The following is a 23,316-nucleotide window of genomic DNA, read 5'->3' as shown; positions in this document are numbered from 1 at the left end:
ATCTGCGGTAATGATATTAATGAGCTTTGGGCCCTTTGTTTCCAACAGGTCCGTGTATTTACCTATCTCATTGGACGAGAAGTGACATTTGCAGACAACGTAAAGTGGATTGCCTGCAATAACAAAGGTGGGTTGCAGAGATGTAGCCTGGTAGGATCTTTAGTGTGTATGTTTTCTGATTTACAGAGAGCCTGAAATTAACTTGAAAAACAGAAAAAAGTTCAAGTTCAAGTTTATTTGTCATTCCAGCTACTGTATATAAAAGTATACAGAGGAGCGATATATCATTCTCCAGGTCTACTTTGCAAATATAGATAAGGCACTGACAAGACAATACTGTAGACAATGTAGACATAGACATTTCTGACAGGGTATAGAGTACATAATGTGCATAGTGCAATTTACTTTACAGGATTGTGCAAAGAATTGTTCAAAGAATACATCAGACAGGATGCCTGACATTAGGCAAAAAAGAACTTACTTTCCAGATTTGGAGTAGGTGCAGTAGGTACCAGGGTGTTGAGGAGCCTGAAACCCTGTGGAAAAAAACTGTTACAGAGTCTGGTGGAGCTGACCCGTATACTGCAATACCTTTTACCAGATGGTAGGAGGGCTAAGAGGTTGCAGGAGGGGTGGTAGGGATTGTCCACAATACAATGGAGGCTTTGTGTGTGCAGTTTTTGTTGTAGATGTCCTGAATGAACGGTAAGGAGGCTCCAATGATGTTTCCTGCCGTATTGACAGTTCGTTGCAGGGACTTGCGGTCTGAGACCTTACAATTCCCAAACCAAACAATGATGCAGTTTGTTAAGATGCTCTCGATGGTACCTCTATAGAATGTGGATAGTATGGGGGGAAAAGGTTTCCCCTTCTCAGTCGCCACGGGAAGTGGAGACATTGTTGTGCTTTTTTAGCTAGGGAGGTGGTGTTGATGATCCAAATGAGGTCATCTGTGATATGCACACCAAGAAACTTAGTACTTCTAGCTGTTTCCACAGGGGAGCCATTGATGTGCAGTGGGGAGTGATCAGCGCAGGCCCTCCTGAAGTCAATTATCATCTCTTTTGTCTTATCTACATTCAAAGACAGATTGTTGTTTAAGCACCAGTCCGCTAATTGCTCCACCTCCTCTCTGTATAGTGCCTCATCGTTGTTGAGGCCCACCACTGTCGTGTCATCAGCAAACTTAATGATGTAATTTGCTCTGTGTTTAGCAGTGCAGTCATGAGTCATCAGCATGAACAGCAGCGGGCTGAGTACACAGCCCTGAGGGGTTCCAGTGTTCAGTATGGTGGTACTAGAGATGTTGTTTCCAACCCGGACTGTCTGAGGTCTCTCGGTCAGAAAGTCCAGAATCCAGTTGCAGAGGGAGGCATTGAGATTCAGCAACCTCAGTTTTTCTATCAGTTTCTGGGGGATGATTGTGTTGAATGCTGAATGGAAGTCAATGAACAGCATTCCTACATAAGTGTCCCTCTTATCCAGATGGGACAGGGCAAGGTGAAGGGCGAGGGATACGACATTATCAGTAGACCGGTTAGGATGATACGCAAACTGAAGGGGGTCCAGAGAAGTGGGGAGTCGGGACTTAATGTGGCCCATGACTAGCCTATCGAAGCACTTCAAGATAATTTGTGTGGGTGCCATGGGGCGATAGTCATTGAGACAGGACACAGTAGTCTTCTTCGGTACTGGTATAATCTTGAAGCATACAGGGATGACCTCCTGGCACAAGGAGATATTAAAAATGTCTGTAAAAACATCAGCTAACTGTGATGCACATTCCTTGAGCACATGACCAGGTATATTGTCAGGTCCAGCAGCCTTACATGGGTTAACTTTTGCTAGTGTCTTCCTCACATCAGCTGTGGACAGGCAAAGCACCTGATCATTGGGAGGAAGTATGGTCTTTCTTGCAGGCACTGTATTTAGTGCTTCAAAATGCCCATAGAAGTTATTCAGCGCATCCGGAAGGGAGGCATCACTGGCGTGTGGAGTAGTCCTGTAGTCAGTAATGGCCTGGATATCCTGCCAAATGCGTCGCGTGCCTCTGGTGTCCAAGAACTGACCGTGAATCTTCCGTGCGTAGTTGCGCTTTGCCTCCCCGATGACATGAGACAAGTTGGCCCTTGCAGTCCTAAGGGCTTCCGTGTCACCTGATCTAAATGCTGCGTTGCGAGTTCTTAGCAGTGCGTGGACCTCTGCTTTCAGCCATGGCTTCTGGTTGGCCCGTGTGATAATAGATTTAGAGACAGTGACATAATCTGTGTACTTGCTGATGTAACTAGACACGGTTGCTGCATATTCCTCTAGATTGATATAGTTTTCATAGGTAGCGGCCTTCCTGAACATATTTCAGTCTGTTTGCTCCAAGCAATGCTGAGGTGGCTCCGTCTGGCTATATCCTGATCTGTTTCAAAACCAGTTTGGCACGTTTGAGCAGTGGTCTGTATGCTGGAATAAACATCACAGAAATGTGGTCAGAGCAGCCCAGGTGGGGGCAGGGGGCAACCTTGTATGCATTGCGGATATTTGTATAAGCTAAGTCCAGTATGTTCACACCTCTGGTTGCAAAGTTAACATACTGTATTGGTAGAATTTAGGGAGGACTGCCGTAAGATCTGCGTGGTTGAAGTCACCGGCAACAATAACACGAGCAGTTTGTAAAAGAGATTATTTATTCGGACATGATAAATTTGGAACTAAAAATACTTTTTACTTACTTTTATAAAATTTCTGTCAGATTTAAAGATGTATGAAAGATATATTTAGAAAACAATTAAATTCAATTTTTCCTTGGTTCTTAGAACAATATTTCAGTAAATGTGCTGGATTGTTTCGTGGTGGGTTTTTATGTGTATTTTAACAACACTGAAAGCAAAGAGAAACTACTGTGATTACATCAAAACCAGCGATTACAGTTGTTCTAAGTGGCATGATGCTATTTTTAACAAGCTGATATCTTAATATGCATTAGCACTACATATTTCAAATTTATGATTCATTTAATAGCTATTTGAACTATGCATAATTGCAGATGCTTTGGGGAGCCAGCAAAGTAACATGATTTCACATTACAGTCATTTTCAGATGAATCACTTCACACTTGGAAGTGTTTAGATCCTGTTACAGAGATTACAACTATCAGTCAGTTGCTCATCACTGTAATAAGCTATACTGTCCTTTCTCTTCCTCCCAATAATTTTAAGAATTGCTGGAAAATTTGCGTGGACAAGAAGGGTACATAAACCTGGTGGTTGGTTTAATAATCCAGCTATTTTACTACTTTTAGCAGTACTAACTGTGGATTGTAAATATGGTAGAGAGTTAGTGTTTGCTGCCTTCTGCTGGGTTACATGATTACTGCAGCAATAAATTCTGCAGCACCAGGCAAAATAATTTCCTCCAGATAGAGATGGGCCTGGAATTTGTTGTTGCCATTGACTTAGTAAAAATGGTGAGTGAAAACCAAGTGACACAAAAATCTTTCTTTAATTGCCACAAGTTAGTGAGCAAGTTAGTGAAATTTGTTTCCACTGTACCTTACTAAAACCACCCCTTTAACTTAAATAAATAACTGGAGCTACCGTTAATTTCTGTTAGTTTTGTGTATGCTACTTTGTAACAAGAGTATGTCACTCCTAAGTATAATGAAAGAGCATGCTTTCAAGACGAGGCCTATTATCAATTTTCCTCCTAATTTAGGAACATGTTCAAACACTATATTTGTTCTAAGCTGGAGATGAATTCAAAAGAATAGGCATGAGTAATAAATATGCATCACATACAAACCTAAAATACTTCGATTTAGGGGGAAGAACAACAAAGAATATTGGGTAGGTCTCTCAACTCATAATGATATATAATGGATTCAAGTCCCTGCTACAGACACTGCTATTGTATTCTTGAGCAGGATAATTTATCCCCAGTTGCTCCAGTCTACCCGGGTGTAAGAATAGCTCTGCAAAGGACTAGCGTCCCATCCAGGTGACAGACATATGCTCCTGTAAACAGCTTGAGGTTTGATACCATGTTTTGATACCATGTAACACTGTGCTCTGATATGGATTTTGCCACTATATTTTGAAGTATCCTGCCTTTTGTCCTTGGTTGAAGCGGTTCAAAAATTGATTGATGGGTTGGGATTAGGTGCAGTATGAATACTAATCTGCCAGATTAGCAGTCAGATAAATGATAATAAAGATAATAATTAAGCAGATAAATGGCAATAAAATATAATGAGTGGTGTTATAGAGTTTTATGTAGCCTTTAAGACGATGTTGAGCTGGCTTCATAAGTCTGCATTCAGCCAAAGCATGATCATGTAACGATACACAAGTGGGAAGTTACGTCAGCATGCATTGGTTACAAAGGAACAAGTAAAGCTTCGCGATGAAAAAAGCAGAAAGAAAAAAACACAACAGCTGGTGAGCTGGTGAGACTTCAGCAGGTTGACACCTGTAAAATCATGCTTGTAAAATATCATGGGAAATATAGTGGGAAGATAAGTTTATTTCTTAAAACTGCAGATATATGTACAGTATATAGCTACTATGTACAGTACCATCTACTTTCTTCTAAATTTTAAACCACCTTCTCAGTACTTGATGGATTCTTCTGCTCTGCCCATTTTTCAGGTTATTACACCCAGATCTCCACACTGGCTGATGTGCAGGAGAATGTCATGGAGTACCTCCATGTGCTGAGTCGGCCAATGGTCATCAACCATGATCATGACATCATCTGGACTGAGGCCTACATGGACAGTGCGGTAAGCCTTCCTCAGCAGGAGCTGTGCTGAGCAGATTCTTTTCATTCACTTTTTTTATTCGGTTCCTTCCCAATTGTTTCACACACATCACAGGATTAATTCATTTCTAGGTCTTCCGGCTTTTTATATGGGTCCTATATGTTTGTTGACACTGTCCTGCGTTTCTAACGTTTTATGGAAAATGAATCAACAGATGTCTTTCCGTATACACTGATAGCATAAGGAGACACTCTACAAAGCTGGATATGAAATTTCTGTCTCGGATATTCTGTATGTAAAACTCTTGCAGCCAATATCTGTGATTTCGTCCACATGGAGAACCCCAGTAATAACACTACTCATAATATTGTATAGGAACATGAGAGTTTACCTTTAGTTTAAACAGTTATATTTTTTTGTTTTCAGCTCATACCAAAAGTTATTCAACTACAAAAGCCATGTTTCTGGTCCCTACATGTACAATCACATCTGTCTCAATATTCCCTGCCACTGTGTGCTGTTTGTCTAACTGGTGCCTAAAGTGTCTTCATCTTTCATGTTCATCATGGCTGCATGTGTTTCTCTTTTGTCTTTGGCTCATGTCTGCTTCCTTCCTTTCTTTCCACACCTGATTTGTCACTCTCACCCTGATAGCTTCCTCAATCAGACGAGGTAACTACCTGTGATCTTTAACTCTTGCTCAGTCAGAGTAGTCTCTTAGGTTGGGTGTAGCAATAGATATTAGTTGTTTTTTTGTTGATAGGGATAGACATGTAACTTGTGAGCAAACATGCAACAAAGTTTTTATTAAAAAGGTGAGAGATCTCTAACCTGATCATACTTCATCATCCATCATGTTAAATCATCTTTGTATCTGCCAGACCTTAATTGTCTTATCAGTCCCCTTTTTTCTCCATGTGTCAAAGTATCTGAGTGAATTCTGCTGCAGAATGCTTCAGAGGCTTTTGAATTAGTGTCTCTTTTATGTGAACATGATTTTAGAGCGTGGATAAGACTCCATTCATTTCTGTTCAGGGACATTGAGATCCATCATAACTTTGCTTCTTTCACGGCCTCTGCAGCTGTTTGCCTCCCAGGCTCAGAGTCTGCTCCTCATGACCACAGTGGCCATGCCGGTGTTCAGCAAAAAGAATGAAACGGTCAGTAAAAGCTCATGCTGCCCCCTGCTGATATGGAGGTGAAATATTTTTTCATCACAGATGGGATATCCTGGGTAATGCTTATAGATGGCGTTGTTTCTAATCAGACATCACCTTATTTGCTTATTTAGTGTGTACAATATTTTCTTTGTACAACTAATCAGAAAGTCATTCACAACAGTGTACCATGTAATGGCTGAACGATTTTAGCTGGCATACCAAACAAACCTCAACATTTCCTCAGATGCTTTTTTACAATATTCTGTCATTAAGATGTTGCAAAGACATTTTTATTATTTTATTTGACTGAGGTTTTTATTCAATGCTTAGCTGCTCTGAAACTGATCTTTACAGAAATGTCTTCTAATTCAACAAGGTATTTATTTATTACTTGAGAGAATCAAAACTGTCAATAAAAACAATTATGAGTAATAATTAATATACAGCTACTGTATTCATTTTACTGGAACAAAGTGTGTGACTTACCTTGCTTAAAGGTATAACAGAAGTGGGATTTGAACCCCAGATTTCAGTGGTTCAAAGTCAAAACCACTGCTCCACGCGGCTGATTACTCATAAATTGTTTTTATTGACAGTTTTGATTCTATCAAGTAATAAATAAATACGTTGTTGAATTAGAAGACATTTCTGTAAAGATCAGTTACAAAGCACTCAGCTATTCACCATAAACTCTGCCTTATGATGAAATATCATTGTTGACAGGTATAACTTAGACATATGTTTGAATTATTATTTATATATTATAATTTATTATAAATATTTGGCACAAAACGTTCCAAACCCACCACTTACAAAAAGAAATCTTCTTTAAACCGGTTTTGCTTCTACTGAGTTTATTGGTGGCAAATTTCATTTTGCAGTGCACTCAACTAATGATACCATAGCAACAAAGAGTTGTTTCATGATGCACAGAATAATATCCTCTGAAACTGAAAGGGAAAAGATGGATTTGGACGTCAAAGTCAACAGAAGCTGACTTTTAGTTGCAAAAAGTATTTTTCTTGTCACGAATGTTTGTTGTTATCTTATGTAATTTATCTGTAGCCTGAGAATCTACTGTTTACTAAAACTGTCAACAATTTTGAGTGTGTGCTTAATAGGCAGAAATATCTTTCCCAGACATGTAAAAGAGAAAGGGTGAAATTATTAAGGCAATCCCAAGTAGCTAAATACTGAACAGATGAGGTTCCAGGTTTCATTCCAGTTCTCTTCCCAGAATGTACTGTAAAACTAAGCCTTCATATCATCCCTGTGACTTCTTCTTAATTGAGACAGTATGTTGTTGTTCTAGCGATCTCATGGGATCCTCTTGGGTGTGGTGGGATCTGATGTTCCCCTCCGGGAGCTACTGAAACTCGCACCTCGATACAAGGTAATCCCTCTCACTCCCTAACTCATTGCCATTTTGTTTGTGAATTAATACAGGATAACAATCTCATCCATTTGACAAGTGTACATTTTTAACTTTTGTGTAAAATTAAGAAGAACTCAGTAACTGTTCCCCACACTTGATTCCTTTTAGTATTTTACCAGGTCAAAAGAGGGGTGGGATACAGGAATAAATTGCCCAGCCAGCTCTTGAAGCTCTTGAAACTGATTACCTGGAATATTTCAATAATCAGGCTAATGAGGTTCTGAGATGAATAAGAAAACTAATTAGGATGATGGGCAGAATGGCTGCCTCTCATTTTATTTTCAAATGATTTTGCATTTTGAAACGTCCAAGCTTTGTTCACTGTCTTAGCTGATTATTGGTGTGTTACTGTCATCTGATGCCGGTAATAATCTGCACTTCTGAACATAATCTAAACGTAATCCTACTTTTAGAAGGATGCCCCTTTTTTCACATACAGTATCAGCAAGCCTTGGAAAGGCAGAGAAACCAGTAATCAGAAGAGTAGTATTATCAAGGGGGATGTTCTGAAGAATCAGTAGTGGACATTGGTGAAAATCTGTTGAAATGAAATGTTTAAATGGTAGGATGGCATTATATGGAGAAGTAATAAGATGGACTCATGAACTTAAAATACAATCATGCTAAAGCCATCATGCATCCACCAGCGGAAGTTTCTAAACTTGATTCCAGTAAGAAATTAACAGCTTTTGTTATATCTGCCAATACAAAATAGCTGCCCAAGAAAATAAGTATGATGCATGACTTGTGTGGTGCATACACTGCCCTATCAAAAATATCAGAGAACAGGAGAGATCCATCCTGACAAAAGCAGTGGAAATGCCCTGCATATGATATGACCTGTGTTTCCTCAGGACTGTTCAGTGGTTGGTCCATTTGCTTGTGTTGCACTGTGATGCATTCAGAGCTACATCAACTCTTGCTGGCTAAGTGGTCCTACTGCATGTCCCCATGCATGTCTGAGAGCATTTAGTGATGTTGCAATGTGTAATGATCTCTTAATAGAGGTATGTCGACTCTAAATGACTCAATCACTCAATCACTCAAGAGTCAATCACTACATTTTAGAAGTTGGTTGGGCCGGTATATGCAACATCCATTCATCCATTTTCTAACAGCTTTATCCAATACATGGTTGTGGGGAAATGGAGCCTATCCTGCAAGAAATGGGCACAAGGCAGGATACACCCTGGACAGGATGCCACTCCATCACAGGTCACGCTCAAAGACACAAACACACACACAAGGGCCCATTTTCCAAGATGCCAATTAACCTGCCAGTGTGTCTTTGGACTGTGGGAGAAAACCAGAGCACCAGGAGGAAACCCACACAAACATGGGGACAGGGCCGGATTTTGGTGTCCGTAGGCCCTAGGCAAAATGTGGAAAAACAGGGGTAAACGCCAATTGAATTATGCCGATTGACAAGAGGCACTTTAAACTATTCTAATGCTAAACCACATGACTGATGGAGCGAGTCGAGCAACCATCACTTTGATTCTTCTAGTTTCTAGAACAGCCGCTAGATAGCGTATGATTATTGATTCGTAGGCCCTAAACATTTTGTAGGCCCTGCATGCAGTCTGGCACTGCATGGGGAGAACATACACACTCTATGCAGGAATCGAACCAGGGCCTTAGTGCTATGAGGCAGCAATGCTAAGAACTGCTCTAAGGTGCCACCTCTATATGAACATTGAAAAGTAAAAAAAAACATCTCAGAATGCAATGTCTTGAAACATCAACTCTAAGCTGAAATTCTGGGACAATGGGAAAAGTAATAAAAGCATCTCAAAAATAGATTTGTGTTGTTACCAATATACTTTATAGTTTTCCTTGATTACACTATTCCAATATTATTCCAACCATTTTCCTGTTTTATCAAAAATAACGGACTGATGTATTGCTTTCTGACTTCCAGCTCGGTGTTCATGGCTATGCATTTTTGAACACAAATAATGGGTATATCCTCTCTCATCCTGACCTGCGACCTCTGGTAAATATTTCAGCTTTTGTGTGCCACTTAATTTAGAAATGAATTTCTATTAATATAGAATTTGTTTCTATGGGAGTGATGTGTTTTGTAAAATGAAAAGGTTGTTTTTGAAAGAAAAAGAAATTCTGAAATTCTGGCCTAATTTTACCACTAATCATGTCTCATGAAGATCTGTGAGCATTTGGTCGAATTGATGGTTTAAAGTGTAGCAATCAGCACATTTTAGCGTTCTGAATTGTTGTAAAGACATTCATCTATTACAGTATATTGCAAGTACACCATTCATCCCTGTTATAGTCTCTGCATGTTGGATCTTATCCCTGAAACATAGAACACTTGGGTTAGAACTTAGGCAAATAACTGCTCTCACCCTTTGACAGGAAATCTGTCTATTACCGGGCCCAGAGAAAGACAATTTAGAAGCAGTAGCATACATGTCTTGTGAAGGTAGAAGGAAATCCACATACAAACCACAGAGAAGTCCAAGACTGGATTTGAACCCAGAAATACAGAGCTGTGATTTGCAGTGCCATATCGCTGCAGTAGATGTTATGTGCACAGCTAATAATTTTGAATTTTAATAGATGTTTATTAAATTAGGGCACCTCATGCTTGATTGTAAGATTAAAACTATTACAAAAGCTTACATTTGAAATACAGAGGAACAACGTTGTTATTTAATGCTATGCAAACAGAGGAAAAAAAGCATTTGCTATTATTGAAAAGCCTGTGTTAAAATCAGTCATTATAAATCATAAATATTAAATATATATGTATATATACAGTATTAAAAAATTATTTAAGACAAAATTTAGTAAAAAAAAAACTCTTAGAGCTTCTAACTGAAATATGACATCCTTTATCCTCTGTTAAATTTTCAATTATTTTGTAGCTTCCTTTGATGGCTAAAGCTGTATGAAACACTGATTGCAAAGCCCTAACTTCTGTGATACGTCTACTTACTCTTTGTAGAAAAACAGGAAGAGAGCTGAGCAATTAGTGAAAGGAATGGTTCAGCTTTCAACTAACAGCCTGTGTTTGCCCTCCATGCAGTACAAAGAGGGAAAAAGATTGAAGCCGAAGCCCAACTACAACAGTGTGGACCTCTCTGAAGTGGAATGGGAGGACAGTGATGAAATTGTGAGTGCCCTTCTAAGCATCGCTCAGGCTGAATTAGCCAGAGCAGGTCAAGCAAAAAAAAATTGTTTTAATATTTGAATGCTTTTTAAGTAAATTTCACTAGAATACCAAATTCCACTTGACACCAAAAGGCTCATAACCTTGCTGTTGATGTTTCATCTGTTTGAAACCCTAACGTATTTCTGTAGCATTTACAGTTTCTGCATCCAGCAAGTGCCTTTCAATGATGTTTTCAAACTTACAGTGTGCACTGTGTTTGCTTTCAGCTGAGAACAGCAATGGTGAAAGGCGAGACCGGATATCTGTCTATGGATGTAAAGGTGACAGTGGAGAAAGGGGTAAGTCAGTCTTCCATATGGCTGCCAGCTGGTACTTCTGGTATTTGAGGTTTTGAGTCTGCTCAGCATTTTTCTCTGATTGAAATGTGTTATCACATACAGTTTCTCAGGATTGAACCCTGAATAGACACATGGATGAACAACAGCACCTCTGTGTCCTTTAACACTTCAGATAAACTATATTGTAGGTTTTCTACAGGAAGAGACGACAAAAGAGTGCAAAAGCAATGATCCCTTTCTGCTATTAATGAGAATATTTACTGTATATTAAAAAGGCAATGAAAAGTTGTACACAACAGTGCTGTGCATCTTTACATTTTATCTTCTTTTGTTCTCCATTAGAAAAGGGTGTTGTTTTTGACCAACGACTACTTCTACACAGATATCAACGAAACTCCATTTAGGTAAGTGTCTTCAATTAAACCACACCAATATTCAATTTAAATCCCCAAAACAAAATTTGTTTTCAAAATGCAGAATGTATGAGTTGATCGATTTGAGAATACTTTTATACTTAAAGGAGGGTCTAGATTTGCACTGAAATACAATCTAAACATTTTGATTGAATTTGCTTAAAGCACTCTGATGCCCCACTTCTGTCCTCAGGTTCCAGAAAACAAGAGATTTTCTAGACACATCAATAGCTGTGTAACAACAATTTCCATTAATAGTTGAGAAGTTACATTGGCTCAGTGAAACTAATGATTCACTCAACTGGGTCAATAAGAGCAGACAGATGTGGAAGAAAAACCCACTGACATTGATGCCATCCAGGACTGGAGTTGAGTATCATTGATTGACTGATTTACAGGATATTTCTTCACATAGGTCATCCACTCATGAAATCTAAATCCAAAGATCCTAATTCTGTTCTTTTTGTCTCTACAGTCTTGGTATTGTTCTGTCACGGGGACACGGAGAGTACATATTTATTGGCAACATCTCAGTGGAGGAAGGTATATCTGGATTCTGACAACAGTAGACAAGACTTAATAATAATAACAATAATAATAATTACTTACACTTATATAGCGCTTTTCTGGACACTCCACTCAAAGCGCTTTACAGGTAATGGGGACTCCCCTCCACCACCACCAATGTGCAGCATCCACCTGGATGATGCGACGGCAGCCATAGTGCGCCAGAACGCTCACCACACATCGGCTATCAGTGGGGAGGAGAGCAGAGTAATGAAGCCAATTCATAGATGGGGATTATTAGGAGGCCATGATTGGTAAGGGCCAATGGGAAATTTGGCCAGGACGCTGGGGTTACACCCCTACTCTTTGCGAGAAATGCCCTGGGATTTTTAATGACCACAGAGAGTCAGGACCTCGGTTTTACATCTCATCCGAAGGACAACGCCTGTTTACAGTATAGTGTCCCCATCACTATACTGGGGCATTAGGACACACGTGGACTGCAGGGTGAGCGACCCCTGCTGGCCCCACTAACACCTCTTCCAGCAGCAACCTTAGATTTGCAGTTGGACCCCATGAATTTAGTGCTATGACAGCAGGATTTAGGAAAAACAATCAGAAGGCTTACTATTTTGAATTCATTCAACTATTTGAATTCAAAATCAGTCCTATCAATCGGGGGGGGAGCAATCTTGTAGGTTTTATAAGTATCTGTAAAACAGCATAAAATGGGGCATGGAGCCCATGGCTTTTTCAGTACTATCTCAGTAAATAATTGTGAAGAGAAATCTAAAGCTTGAATGGAATGGGATTCAGATTCCATCATAGCTGCTGTTTGAGTAGATCATTACAATGCGGTTTTCGTCATTTTACAAACCTAAACTCTTGATTCAAAATCCCAACATCAGGTATATACACAAACGTCTTAGGCATTTTGCATTGCTCTGTTCTTTTCATGCAATGTTTTTTCTTCTTTATGCAGAGACATTATTATACAGTATAGTGTTTTCCTGAAATGTTCCTCAATTTGATTGAAGAATAGAATGAATCACAACAGATTTTTATCTTGTAGTTCATCAAGTGAGTTATTAACTTTAAGACTGTGTGGAGGGGAACAAATAAAGTTAATGGTGAGAAACACATGTCAGTGGGTCAATGAGGTTTGACAAGTAAATGTGATGAATTACAGTATATAAAATACAATAAATGTTGTATAAGATCGACTTCATATTAACTTCTCGGGTATAGTTTGGTGTTGTAATTCTGCTCAGTATGAACTAAGGCATGCTTAAGAACAAGCATGTTTTCTTCTTTCATTTATTTTTATGCGCCAATACCAGTCAAAGCTGTTATAATAATAGAAAACACTAGTGAATTTCTGATCCTCACAACATGCATAGTGTATGGTAATTCCTGGGTCTAGAATGTATATGATTTGCACAACAATATCTATGTATGCTGTATATACTGTATATTGGAGAAGGACAAACTGCAATTTAGGTATAATTGACAGTGACGCCATTTATGAAATCTGTGATTTTTGGATCATTAAATTTTTGTGAACAACTTCAACATTCTTCAATTGTATATACATCATAATTATATATAAACAGTACACGTGGTTGATTTAAAGATAAAAAGACGTCTGAGAGTTCAGCTATGGCACGTGCTACCAAGTGTAATTTTCAAGCAGCCCCAGTAGGAACCCAGTAGGGGAGGAACATTGGTAGAGCAACGAGCCAAAGATCTCAAAGTAGTACCAGCTTTGAGCACAGAATTATGATGTCATTAATGCCATGTATTCTCTTTAAATAAAACCTCTTCAAAATAAAAATCTCTTCCAATAAAACCATTACATACTGCCCTCTCCCGTCCCTCTAGGTCTTCATGACTTAATCCAGCCAGACCTGACATTAGCCGATGAGTGGTAAGTATGTGTGGAATTCACCCTGTCATTTCCAGGCCTTGTTAGTTAGTATTCTGTTATGATTTCCGTGTGGAACCTTTTAAAGTTAAAAAAAAACTTTTTAAAGGTAACATTTCTTTATCGGAGGTGGAAACATGCGTGTTATGAAGAAAGACGGGCATGAGTAAAAATGAAGTTTAATGTCAAGAGCCTCATTCCTTCTGTTGGCATCAGTGAGTGTGAGAGAAATTCTCTAAGAGTATTTTAAGTTTATGGACTGTTTATCGCACTTCATCAACAGTTGATCTTGATCACAGTTGATCAAGAAGTCGAACCTACTGTAACTAAAATGTATCTAGTCTGATTAAAACCTTTCATTTCATAATTTCTTGGGGCTATGTCAATCCACATGGTCACTCTATTAATTTGCAAATGAACTTTGTTGCAGACTCAGAGCAGCATAGCACTTTTTGCTCCTTATTTGAAAGAGCTAGACATGATACATGCTGATATATACTGTATACATGTTGTTGCAGGATCTACTGTGTGACAGACATCGACCCACATCATCGCAAACTCACCCAGCTGCAGGCTGTAATTCGCTACCTGACCGGAAAGGATCCAGACCTGGAATGTACGTTTATAAATCACTGGAACCTCTGACACAATAAGCAGAGGGATTTGGTAAAATATAGCATTAAGCATAGTCACACCTTGCTACAGATACCTGAGTCACGTTATAACTGAGTTACAGAGGTTTTCATCTACAGTGTCGATGGGTTTGGTAAAGGCAGTACCAAAAGGCAGTACCAAAACCCCTGTCTGTCTAATGTCTCTTTTCCCTACTAAAGAAAGGCTTTTATCTAAACTTTGATCCAGTGGAAGTGCCTGTATTTCTGAGCACATTACTCTGCTGAAATGAAGCTTCATTGGAATTTTGACATTTTGCAAAGTGAGGTGGATTTTATACAGTATATCACAAAATCAATAAACATTTAAGGTGTGTGTGTAGGAAGTCTTAAATCAGCGTCATAAAACTAGACCTTTGTGTGACAGTAAAAGTTTAATGAATGTGTCTCTTCCCATCTATGATATTATTATATTACAGTGGTATTACATTTGTACTGGTAAGTGGGTTAGTACTGCATTCTAAAAATTTTAAGACTCCTATAAATTGAATTTATATTTTACTGAGAACTCAGTTAAAATATTATAGTATTTTTTAAACTTGTAACTTATATTTTCAAGGGCATTGTACAGGCAAATATGGTGAAATATGTTTTTCTAGAAATGTTGTTCACTCAGAATATAAGGGGGGAAGCAGAGGAACTTTAAAATTCCACGTTACTTGTCTTTGACGAGCTAGTATCCCAGCTGAGAAGAACTAATCTAGTATTTGATTTTTATAGCTGTTTCTTTGTTGCCTAGGTGATGAGGAGTTGGTACAGGAAGTGCTGTTTGATGCTGTGGTGACTGCTCCTCTGGAAGCATATTGGACAGCCTTAGCTCTCAATGAATCCAGGTAAGTGATTGTTTTCATTAATTTCATTTATAAAGGTAATTTTTTGTATTAGTGTATGAGCAACCAAAAACTTGAATTACAGATTCTGCTTTTAGTAGCATTTTTTAATTTAAATAAATGGTCATATTTATTGAAAAACAGTGCTGTAACATCCACTAATTTGGCACAAATTAACCAATGTGAAATATTAAATACCGCGCTATTAAGGATAAGGATTTATCTTATCTGCAATTACCCCCAAGTGATATGCTTTTATTCAGATGAGTGGAATCTGTGTTAATCAGCATATAGAAACAAATTTAAAGAAACATTTTGTTTATCAGTTGCTGATAGGTACTATATGAGAGCATTTGTTTATAGAAACAAAGTTCACATGGCACAGTTCTTTTTTCATCCTTACAATGGACATCAAGACGACTTACTCATTAAAGATTACAGGAAAGACTACTTAGTTCTTAAAAAATATAGAAAACAAATTATATATCCAGAACGGCATACAAAACAAACATAGGATTAAGAAGACCAGATCACAAAAGTTCCATCTTAGTACATAAAATGAAATTCTGCATGAAATTCTAAATAAAAGTCTTTGCATTGCAGTAATTCACAAGATCACATCTCATTGTGTACACGTCCTCAATGTGGCACTCATCCATACTTGCTCTGGGAAGTCTATCCCTTTCTCCCAAATGAAAGGGTATTTATGAGTATAAAGATGCAATGATTTGGAAATGACTTTGTTAATGAAATAATAATGCACTCAATGAAGAAACATATCAATCTACAGTAAAAGTCATCAGGAAAACACTAAAACAAGCCAACCAAACATGTTATTGACCTTTGTCTTTGAGCTCTCTGATTGAATGAGTCAAATATAACCATTCTTTCACATCGATGTGGGCTCCCCTTAAGACCCCTGAAGGTATACTGTATATGACCAATGTACAGTAGGGGATGTAAAGAAAGATGAGGAAAAATACAGTGTTTTAAGATTATGTGTCAAGCCAACTGTGACTGATCCTTTAAGACCATTGAACACAACTTTTAATTGCTATAGAATTGTTATTAAAATTGTTTTGGTTATTCTTGCTTTGCAAATCTCATTTTTCTGCATCCTCTCTTCTCACTGCAGCCTGGATGAGGGAATTGAGGTAGCATTTCTGGGCACTAGAGCTGGATTAATGCGTACTGGCCAGTTTGTGGGCTCTGAAAAGAGGCTGAACAAGTAAGTGACTAGTAATGCTTTCACTATTCAACCTTACTTTCAAACCCAGAATCCTTACAAGTGTAATTTGTTTTGGGCAGTGTAATTTTTGTTTCTTTGCTTGCTTAGCTCTGTTTAATTTACAGTATACTACTTGTTAAATCTACAGTATATTCAAATAAGTGATGATTCTGTGAAGATTGTTTAGCACAATTAACTAGAAAAGACTCCTGTTTTATAAATGTAATGGGACAAAAGACTACTTTGAAGATCTAAAAGCAATCTATGGGGCTGTATGTCATCATAGCTTCTACTGAGAAATCTTAGTGAATTGGTTAAAAACAAATACATATAACTGATTCTGCAATTAAGGCATGATAGGCTATTTTATTAGAAAGTAGTTTGAAAATGGGGACAAAACTTGTCTTAACCTTTAATTCTTGAGATACAGTATGAGAGCACAATATTTTTTTATATTGAGGGGAACACAAAATTCTTAATTTTGATTGGCAACAAAGTATAGGATAAAATTCATCACCTCATTCAACACATCAGTTATCGAATTCCATTTCCATCTCTATATGTTAATGTCAAGAAGAAAAGTTACACTGAGGAGAGAACAGTTTAATATTTATGGATTTTGTGAAATTCCTTGTTTCATGTTCCTGCTGTAAAACATATATTCTGTTGTTCAGACAAACGCTAATTAATGTGGAGAAGGCAGGATTTTAAACCTTAATGACATCTGGCTGAGGAGAATACCACCTTTTCATAAGGACAAGACTGTCATAATCTCTAACAAAGGGGTAAAGAGCCCATGAAGCTGATGCAGAATTCTTAAAGAACGAAAAATAAAATAATGCAGTAAGTAGATTGAATGTTATGAGGGGTTATGAGAACTTTAATGAAGGTGTCAGGAACCAGGGGCAAATAACTCTTGATTTTGTTGATCAGTAGTGGGGATGACAGTGTGGCTGTTGGTCTGAGATGAGTGTAGTAGCAATAGAAGGAAAAAGGAAGTTTGAAAGAACATATTGCAGAGACTAATTTGAGGTAACTAATGTGTGAAAGTTATATGGCACAATGGTCTGGAGAATCTGTGACACTGTGTAAAGGGGAAGAGATACTAGAGTCTTTTTCCAATGAAGGGGCAAACTGGCATCCACTCTGAAGCAGAGGACTTGAATTTCTGATAGAACAAGTACACAAACTGGTTTGGGCAGAAAGCTCAGAGCATTGTGCTACGGCTCTGTTAAGCATGCTGAACTCAGCTGTGGTAGCAACATGGTAACAACATCCTATCTCAACAATGTCATCTTTGTATTTAATGAAATTGTTTGTCACTAGCATGCATATGGTATGATTAGCACAGGAAAACACTAACACGTTAATAAACATTTTAATACTGTAGTTATTTCTCTGACAACCACATGCAGCTGTGGTACTTTAAGGAATCATTGCGCCACTTGTCAGCTTTACAGAGTAGTGCTGTCCTACATCAGGTTATTTGAAAATATAAAAAAGCCACGATGCGCAACTGTTTGTGATACCACGGTACCTACAGTGGTACAAGGACTGACAACTTACACATTCTAAATGACTATATATGTTCATATTAAAAATTGGTTACAGTTGGAAACCCATGTGTGATTTCTTTGACAGTTCATACAGAGATCTTAGGCTCCTTTTGTAAAATGTGTCTTACTGTATATATATATATGACAGTGAATGATGACAGATTTTGGCTCCTTGTGGAACCCTAAAAAGAATGTTAATTATCTTTGGGCATGGTTCACAAAACGGTCTAGAGCAATTTGAGAAGATTCATGAGATCAGGCAGCCATGAAAGGCTAAGTACAGTGTTTTCACTGGTGAAAAGTCGGAAGTCTTTACAGAAGATAAAAGGCAATTGTTATACTGTAGTAAAGTTCTCCATTGTTCCCGGAGAAGGAGACATAGTCTTTGTTGTGGAAAACCAAGGCTGAGAAGATAAGAAATAATGGTGCATTATGAAGGATGGTAGCTTAGTGACTTAGGATGAATAAAAGCAAGAGTGAAGGGAAGTATTGATACTGTAAGATAAAATAAGATCTCTTTATTAGCCATATACAGTTTCTTGCATTAGGAATTTGTCTTTTCACATATCCCAGCTTCCTCTCCACAAGACACAGAGGCACACAGACAGGGAGAGAGAAGCCTGGGGTCAGAGCACAGGGTCAGCCATTTATACGGCACCCCTGGAGCAGCTGGGGTTAAGGGTCTTGCTCGGGGGCCCAACAGAGTAGGATTCCTCTGTCAGCCACGAGATTTGAACCGGCAACCTTCCCACCCCAAGCGCAGATCCTTAGCCACAGAGACACTGCTCTGCCTTTTTTTTCCAATATAAATTTTGCAGCTATTGTGGCTGAGCCATCATTTTATTTTAAAAGAACTCACTTGGGCACCCCTCCAGCCCTCCCTGTGACATCTCATATACTGTAACTGTGCTCTCCAGAACACACTGGAAAGCTTTGCAGCCAAGCACTGTAGTGGTTTATGGCTTCTAACTCTAGAAGCAAACCCAAAAAGTAATCTCCAAAGGCTGGAGCCTGGCAGCATGGAATACCTGAGCAATTAGAAACACCTGAACCGGCAACCTTCCTGCCACAGACACACATCCTTAGCCACAGTGACACCACTCTGCCCAATAATAATGTTGTAATGTTGATGTAGCACAGAGCAGTTTTGTGGCAAGGAGGTGCAATCGAGAGTTGAATGGTGACAGTGTCGAAGAAAAGTTTAGAAATTGTCAAAGAAAACTCTTCACTCAGGTTAGGTGTGGTCAAGCAGAGTCCTTTATTCCTGCACATGGGGAGGATATAATCATGCAGGTCTGAGAGCAGCCCCTCATACAGATCTGTGAGTAACCTCTCCACCGAGATGAGTTTTATACAGCAAATTCACACAGGAAAGCTCATTCTAAGTTTCCATATTAGGGGTTGTTTTTCTCTCTACAAACATTTCTTTGTAATTGACCACGTTCTTCTTAAGAAGCAGTCTTACCTTATATACAGACAAAAGGAAGTATATAAATAAAAAGTGTGAAATGAGCTACACATTCTGCTGTTGTAGCATTAATATCAAAAAGTCAAATAATATGCTTGCAATTGTTCTTTCATTCTGTTGCTAGGTAAAAGGCATTTTTCAAAGCCAACTAGTCTTAGTCTAAATCTTCTACACTTTAAAAAAGGTAAATGCTAAAATTCTTCCTCAACAACAAACGCTAGATATGAAATGAGCAAGGAAGTAAACCAGATATGTGATTATTTATATTTAGTTGAGAAGAAGTGGAAGAGATTAGGGTTTGACCTACAGTATCCTGAGCTTTTGTTTAAAACTCCTTTAATTTCAATATGCTGCACAATGAAATTTCAAGACAAGTAGAAAATTTCAAGACGGTAGAGAAATACTTTTCTCCTAGGTTTGCTGGTGTGTCTGAAAAAAGGAAATAATTTAATTTGGACGTAGTGGATTTTTTAAATTTCCAATAAGTGAGGCTCAGCTGGAATGAATATTTCAGAATATTAAATCACTTCCCGTTAAATTCCATCTGCAACCCATCAGTCTGAAGTGGGTTTTGAAATTAAATTCACTTAAATGGTGGGAAAAAAAATGTATCTATACTTCCAGCAATTGCCTGATTTCTATTAAGTTAAATGCTTAGGAAAAATATTGTAGTGTTGTGAGCATCACACAAACTTTAAATCTAGGTTACTTTACATGAAAATACTCAAAATGACAAGTGCAACTTTATTCCTCGTCTCTCCTGAAGTAGTTTTTCAGTTGTGTTTTCCCCAATAAGTAGCAATAGTTCAGGTATTTATCATGTTATATATACTGTACAGGAACAAAAGGTGAAAATTATCCTTAGCTACTCTTTCTGATAAAAACAATGCACACACATGAATGTTACAAGATAACCTTGATACAGACTCACCAATGAGCTGCCCTTGTTGTGGCAGGAGTGACAAAACAATGAATGAATGTCCAGTGAGAGGATCTGACATTTTTCTAGTACCAGTAACATTCTCAAATGCTGTTATAGGGACCAGTTCTTGGATCTTTACCATCCTGTAGAAATGCTCAGAGCGTTTAGCTGCTACATTCGTATATTCTGTTGTTTTTTTATTTTACCTTCACCAAAGCAATTTCATTTGTAACTATATTTAATGTCACTATAATAAATCTTGCTAAACCTACTGTATAAAGCTACTTCCCAGTTACAGTGAAATTCATTTGAATATCTGTGACATCTCCCTCATATCTACTTGATCCTGCAGGAAGTTCCTAACTAAAGGGGACAAGGAAAGCATATTCACCATGGATCACTTCCCACTGTGGTACCGTCGTGCAGCTGAACATCCCCCTGGGAGCTTCATCTACTACATTCCTGAGGAGGATACCAGAGGTACATTATAGCCTCACCACACCGTCAGGGCCATTTGTAATCTCTGCTTTGATTTCAGAAAGAAAACATGGATGTTACAAAGGAACAAGTAATAGGTTTATTCCATGCTGAAAAAAAAGAAAGAAAACAGACGTGGAGCCTTCTTCATGTGAACACCTCACCTCACTTCAGGTGCCACACCTGAAGAAGGCTCCACGGCCAAAACGCTGTGTTTTCTTTCTTCTTTTTTTCAGCATGGAATAAACCTATTAAATGTTCCTTTGCAGCCTAGGCATGCTGACGCAGCTACCCACCTGAACATGTATGTTATCCATATATGTTATGAGGAGCAGTCTGTTCCTAGTTTAGCAACCTCAAAAAAGCTTGAAAATATCCGAGTACAATTACCTCTTGGACGCAAATGAAATAATACACGCACCTCAACATTCATATTTCAAGACCTGAGAATTATGCTCTGCCGGTGTGCTCAACAGGCAACTGTACAGTATGTGCACAATTTTGTATGTGTACATCAAGCAGGAGATGGGCACATTTGCAGGAAAGCGAAACAGAATGGAGAGAAATTCAGACATCTTTTTTTTAGATCAGAAAAGGCAGAGCAACCTTCTGCGCTGGCACAAAACACTTTCAAAGTTGCCCTTGTTTCTTGGCACCGTAAAGCATTCATTACATGTTGCACATGAGAAGAGGGCAGCAAAGAAAATGAGAAAACATCTTTGGTTTTCATCTTCTGGTCCAGTTCTGAAGCAAAGGAAATGACTTATTCTTGTTAAGAATACATTTTAATACGGCAGAATCACTTGAGAAGAGATGCAGATTGCTTTGAGAAAGATAGGCTATATTCCACATTTTTTAAGAAATCAAGGTAAAGGTCAATTAGCAGCTTTGCCTTGAATGCATCATTGGAATCACAACAAAATGACTTTGTTGTAAATTACATGATTCATTTTTCATCAACTGTTGCCGTCAAGTAATGCTCTTTGTAAATGGTCTACAGAACTTTTAGCAGCACCAGTCATGGGGAGTTAAAAGTGTTGGGGAAACAGTGAATGAGACAAAAATGAATGAGTGGAGATTTGTAACTTGAGCGAGCACTGCAGTTATTTCTTTTTGCAAAAATATTTAATATGTCAGCATTTATGGAACACATTAGACATTAATTAAATTAATTTAACAGATTTTCTTACCTGGAATAAAATCAATGCAATCTGAGTCATAATTTACAAATGCTCATCCTTTATTCTATGACTTGAGCTAAACAGGAAATGTGCAAAGTTCTCAAATTATCAAGTTGCCAAACATCACTCAACCCAGGATTTTCTGAAACAAAAACAGAAATTGGGTCACATGGATGATACACAAACAAAACATTTTTGTCACCATCTGCATTTAAGGTTATTGCTAGAAACTGCTTCACAAATCACATTTTAGTTGAAATGTCAGTCATCTTTACCTTTCTTCAGCAACCTACAGCAAATAAGATTCTGTTCTTTCATCCAGACTGTAACCTGACCTGTTTTGCAAGCTCACTTAAGTTAGATTCCTTTTAATCATTTATCCATAAAAGTAATATTTTCAAGTGATTTGAAGTGAAATGATTTGTTTTAAGGATTGTTTTCGAGGGCAATCCCTTGTGTCAAGATTTCTCTGAAATCTGAAAAAAAAGTAATAAATATAGAAATGAGCTGCCACATTTCTGTGATTTTCAAAGTGATTCACCACTCGGTGAATCCTTTCACAGCTGAAGAGAGCTAGAGAAGTGAAGTCCTAGCTATGGGCGTAAGGCAGGCATAGTCCCCACTGAGCTTTCTGGGCATTAGTAAATCTGTTGTACCTTAAAGAGCTGGATTTGCAACACAAAGGTTGCACAGAACATCTCCTTTAGAGAATTAGAGGTGGGCGTGCTCAATAGTACTTCAGCAATGGTTGAATAAGTATGAGACTGTGGTTTGCCATCAACATCGATTTACAGAGGGGCAATAGGCTTTTCATTGAACTGTTAAAAAGCACAATTAATTAAAAGAGATTAATTAGTAACTAAAACGTTAAGTTAAGTAATATGATGTTGGAAAAGAGGAATATCCTTTATCCCTCTTCCTGGATCCATCCAGCCTGGATATCCAGAAGACATGCCAAGAGGTTTTTTTTTTGCAAAAGAAGTATCTGGAGTTTACAATGCAGTGTCACTAATATTGGAACACTTCCTTAAGAATAATGCAATATATCATATTGCAATAAGATGACCATGAAAAAACAGAGCAACCACCAAAAGAGGGAAACTAAAGCACATGCTTTGTCCATCAACTCTAGTGTTCTTTGCAGAATTATTTGTAAACAGACTGTATTGATCCATTTTCAATTTAGAAACATACACTAAGTTTAAGTATATTACAATATCTGGCTTTGTGATAAAGTATATCTTAAATCACTACACTAAGAATTAAATAGGTAAAAGATGGAGTAAGATAAAAAATGCAAGGAAAAATATGTGTAAAATA

The 23,316-nt window shown here is 38.0% G+C and overlaps 1 protein-coding gene across 1 annotated transcript in view; it reads left to right on the top strand.

Annotated features, from left to right (window-relative positions):
• Positions 1-23,316, top strand: part of LOC148829168 (voltage-dependent calcium channel subunit alpha-2/delta-4-like) — a 205,026-nt gene that overhangs the window by 62,336 nt on the left and 119,374 nt on the right. The window contains exons 12-26 of the mRNA XM_088923114.1: positions 49-127; positions 4,638-4,771; positions 5,405-5,422; positions 5,833-5,910; positions 7,223-7,303; positions 9,267-9,341; positions 10,395-10,481; positions 10,748-10,819; positions 11,162-11,223; positions 11,708-11,775; positions 13,621-13,666; positions 14,182-14,279; positions 15,074-15,167; positions 16,300-16,392; positions 20,691-20,818. Coding sequence (XP_088779240.1) covers positions 49-127; positions 4,638-4,771; positions 5,405-5,422; positions 5,833-5,910; positions 7,223-7,303; positions 9,267-9,341; positions 10,395-10,481; positions 10,748-10,819; positions 11,162-11,223; positions 11,708-11,775; positions 13,621-13,666; positions 14,182-14,279; positions 15,074-15,167; positions 16,300-16,392; positions 20,691-20,818 — 1,213 coding nt within the window. The remainder of the gene's footprint in view (positions 1-48; positions 128-4,637; positions 4,772-5,404; positions 5,423-5,832; positions 5,911-7,222; positions 7,304-9,266; positions 9,342-10,394; positions 10,482-10,747; positions 10,820-11,161; positions 11,224-11,707; positions 11,776-13,620; positions 13,667-14,181; positions 14,280-15,073; positions 15,168-16,299; positions 16,393-20,690; positions 20,819-23,316) is intronic.

The sequence above is a fragment of the Atractosteus spatula genome, chromosome 8 (genome assembly GCF_055471065.1).
Source record: "Atractosteus spatula isolate fAtrSpa1 chromosome 8, fAtrSpa1.hap1, whole genome shotgun sequence".
Lineage (NCBI taxonomy): Eukaryota > Metazoa > Chordata > Actinopteri > Semionotiformes > Lepisosteidae > Atractosteus > Atractosteus spatula.
Note: the sequence above shows the minus strand (reverse complement) of the source record. Positions and strands in the feature narration are given on the sequence as shown.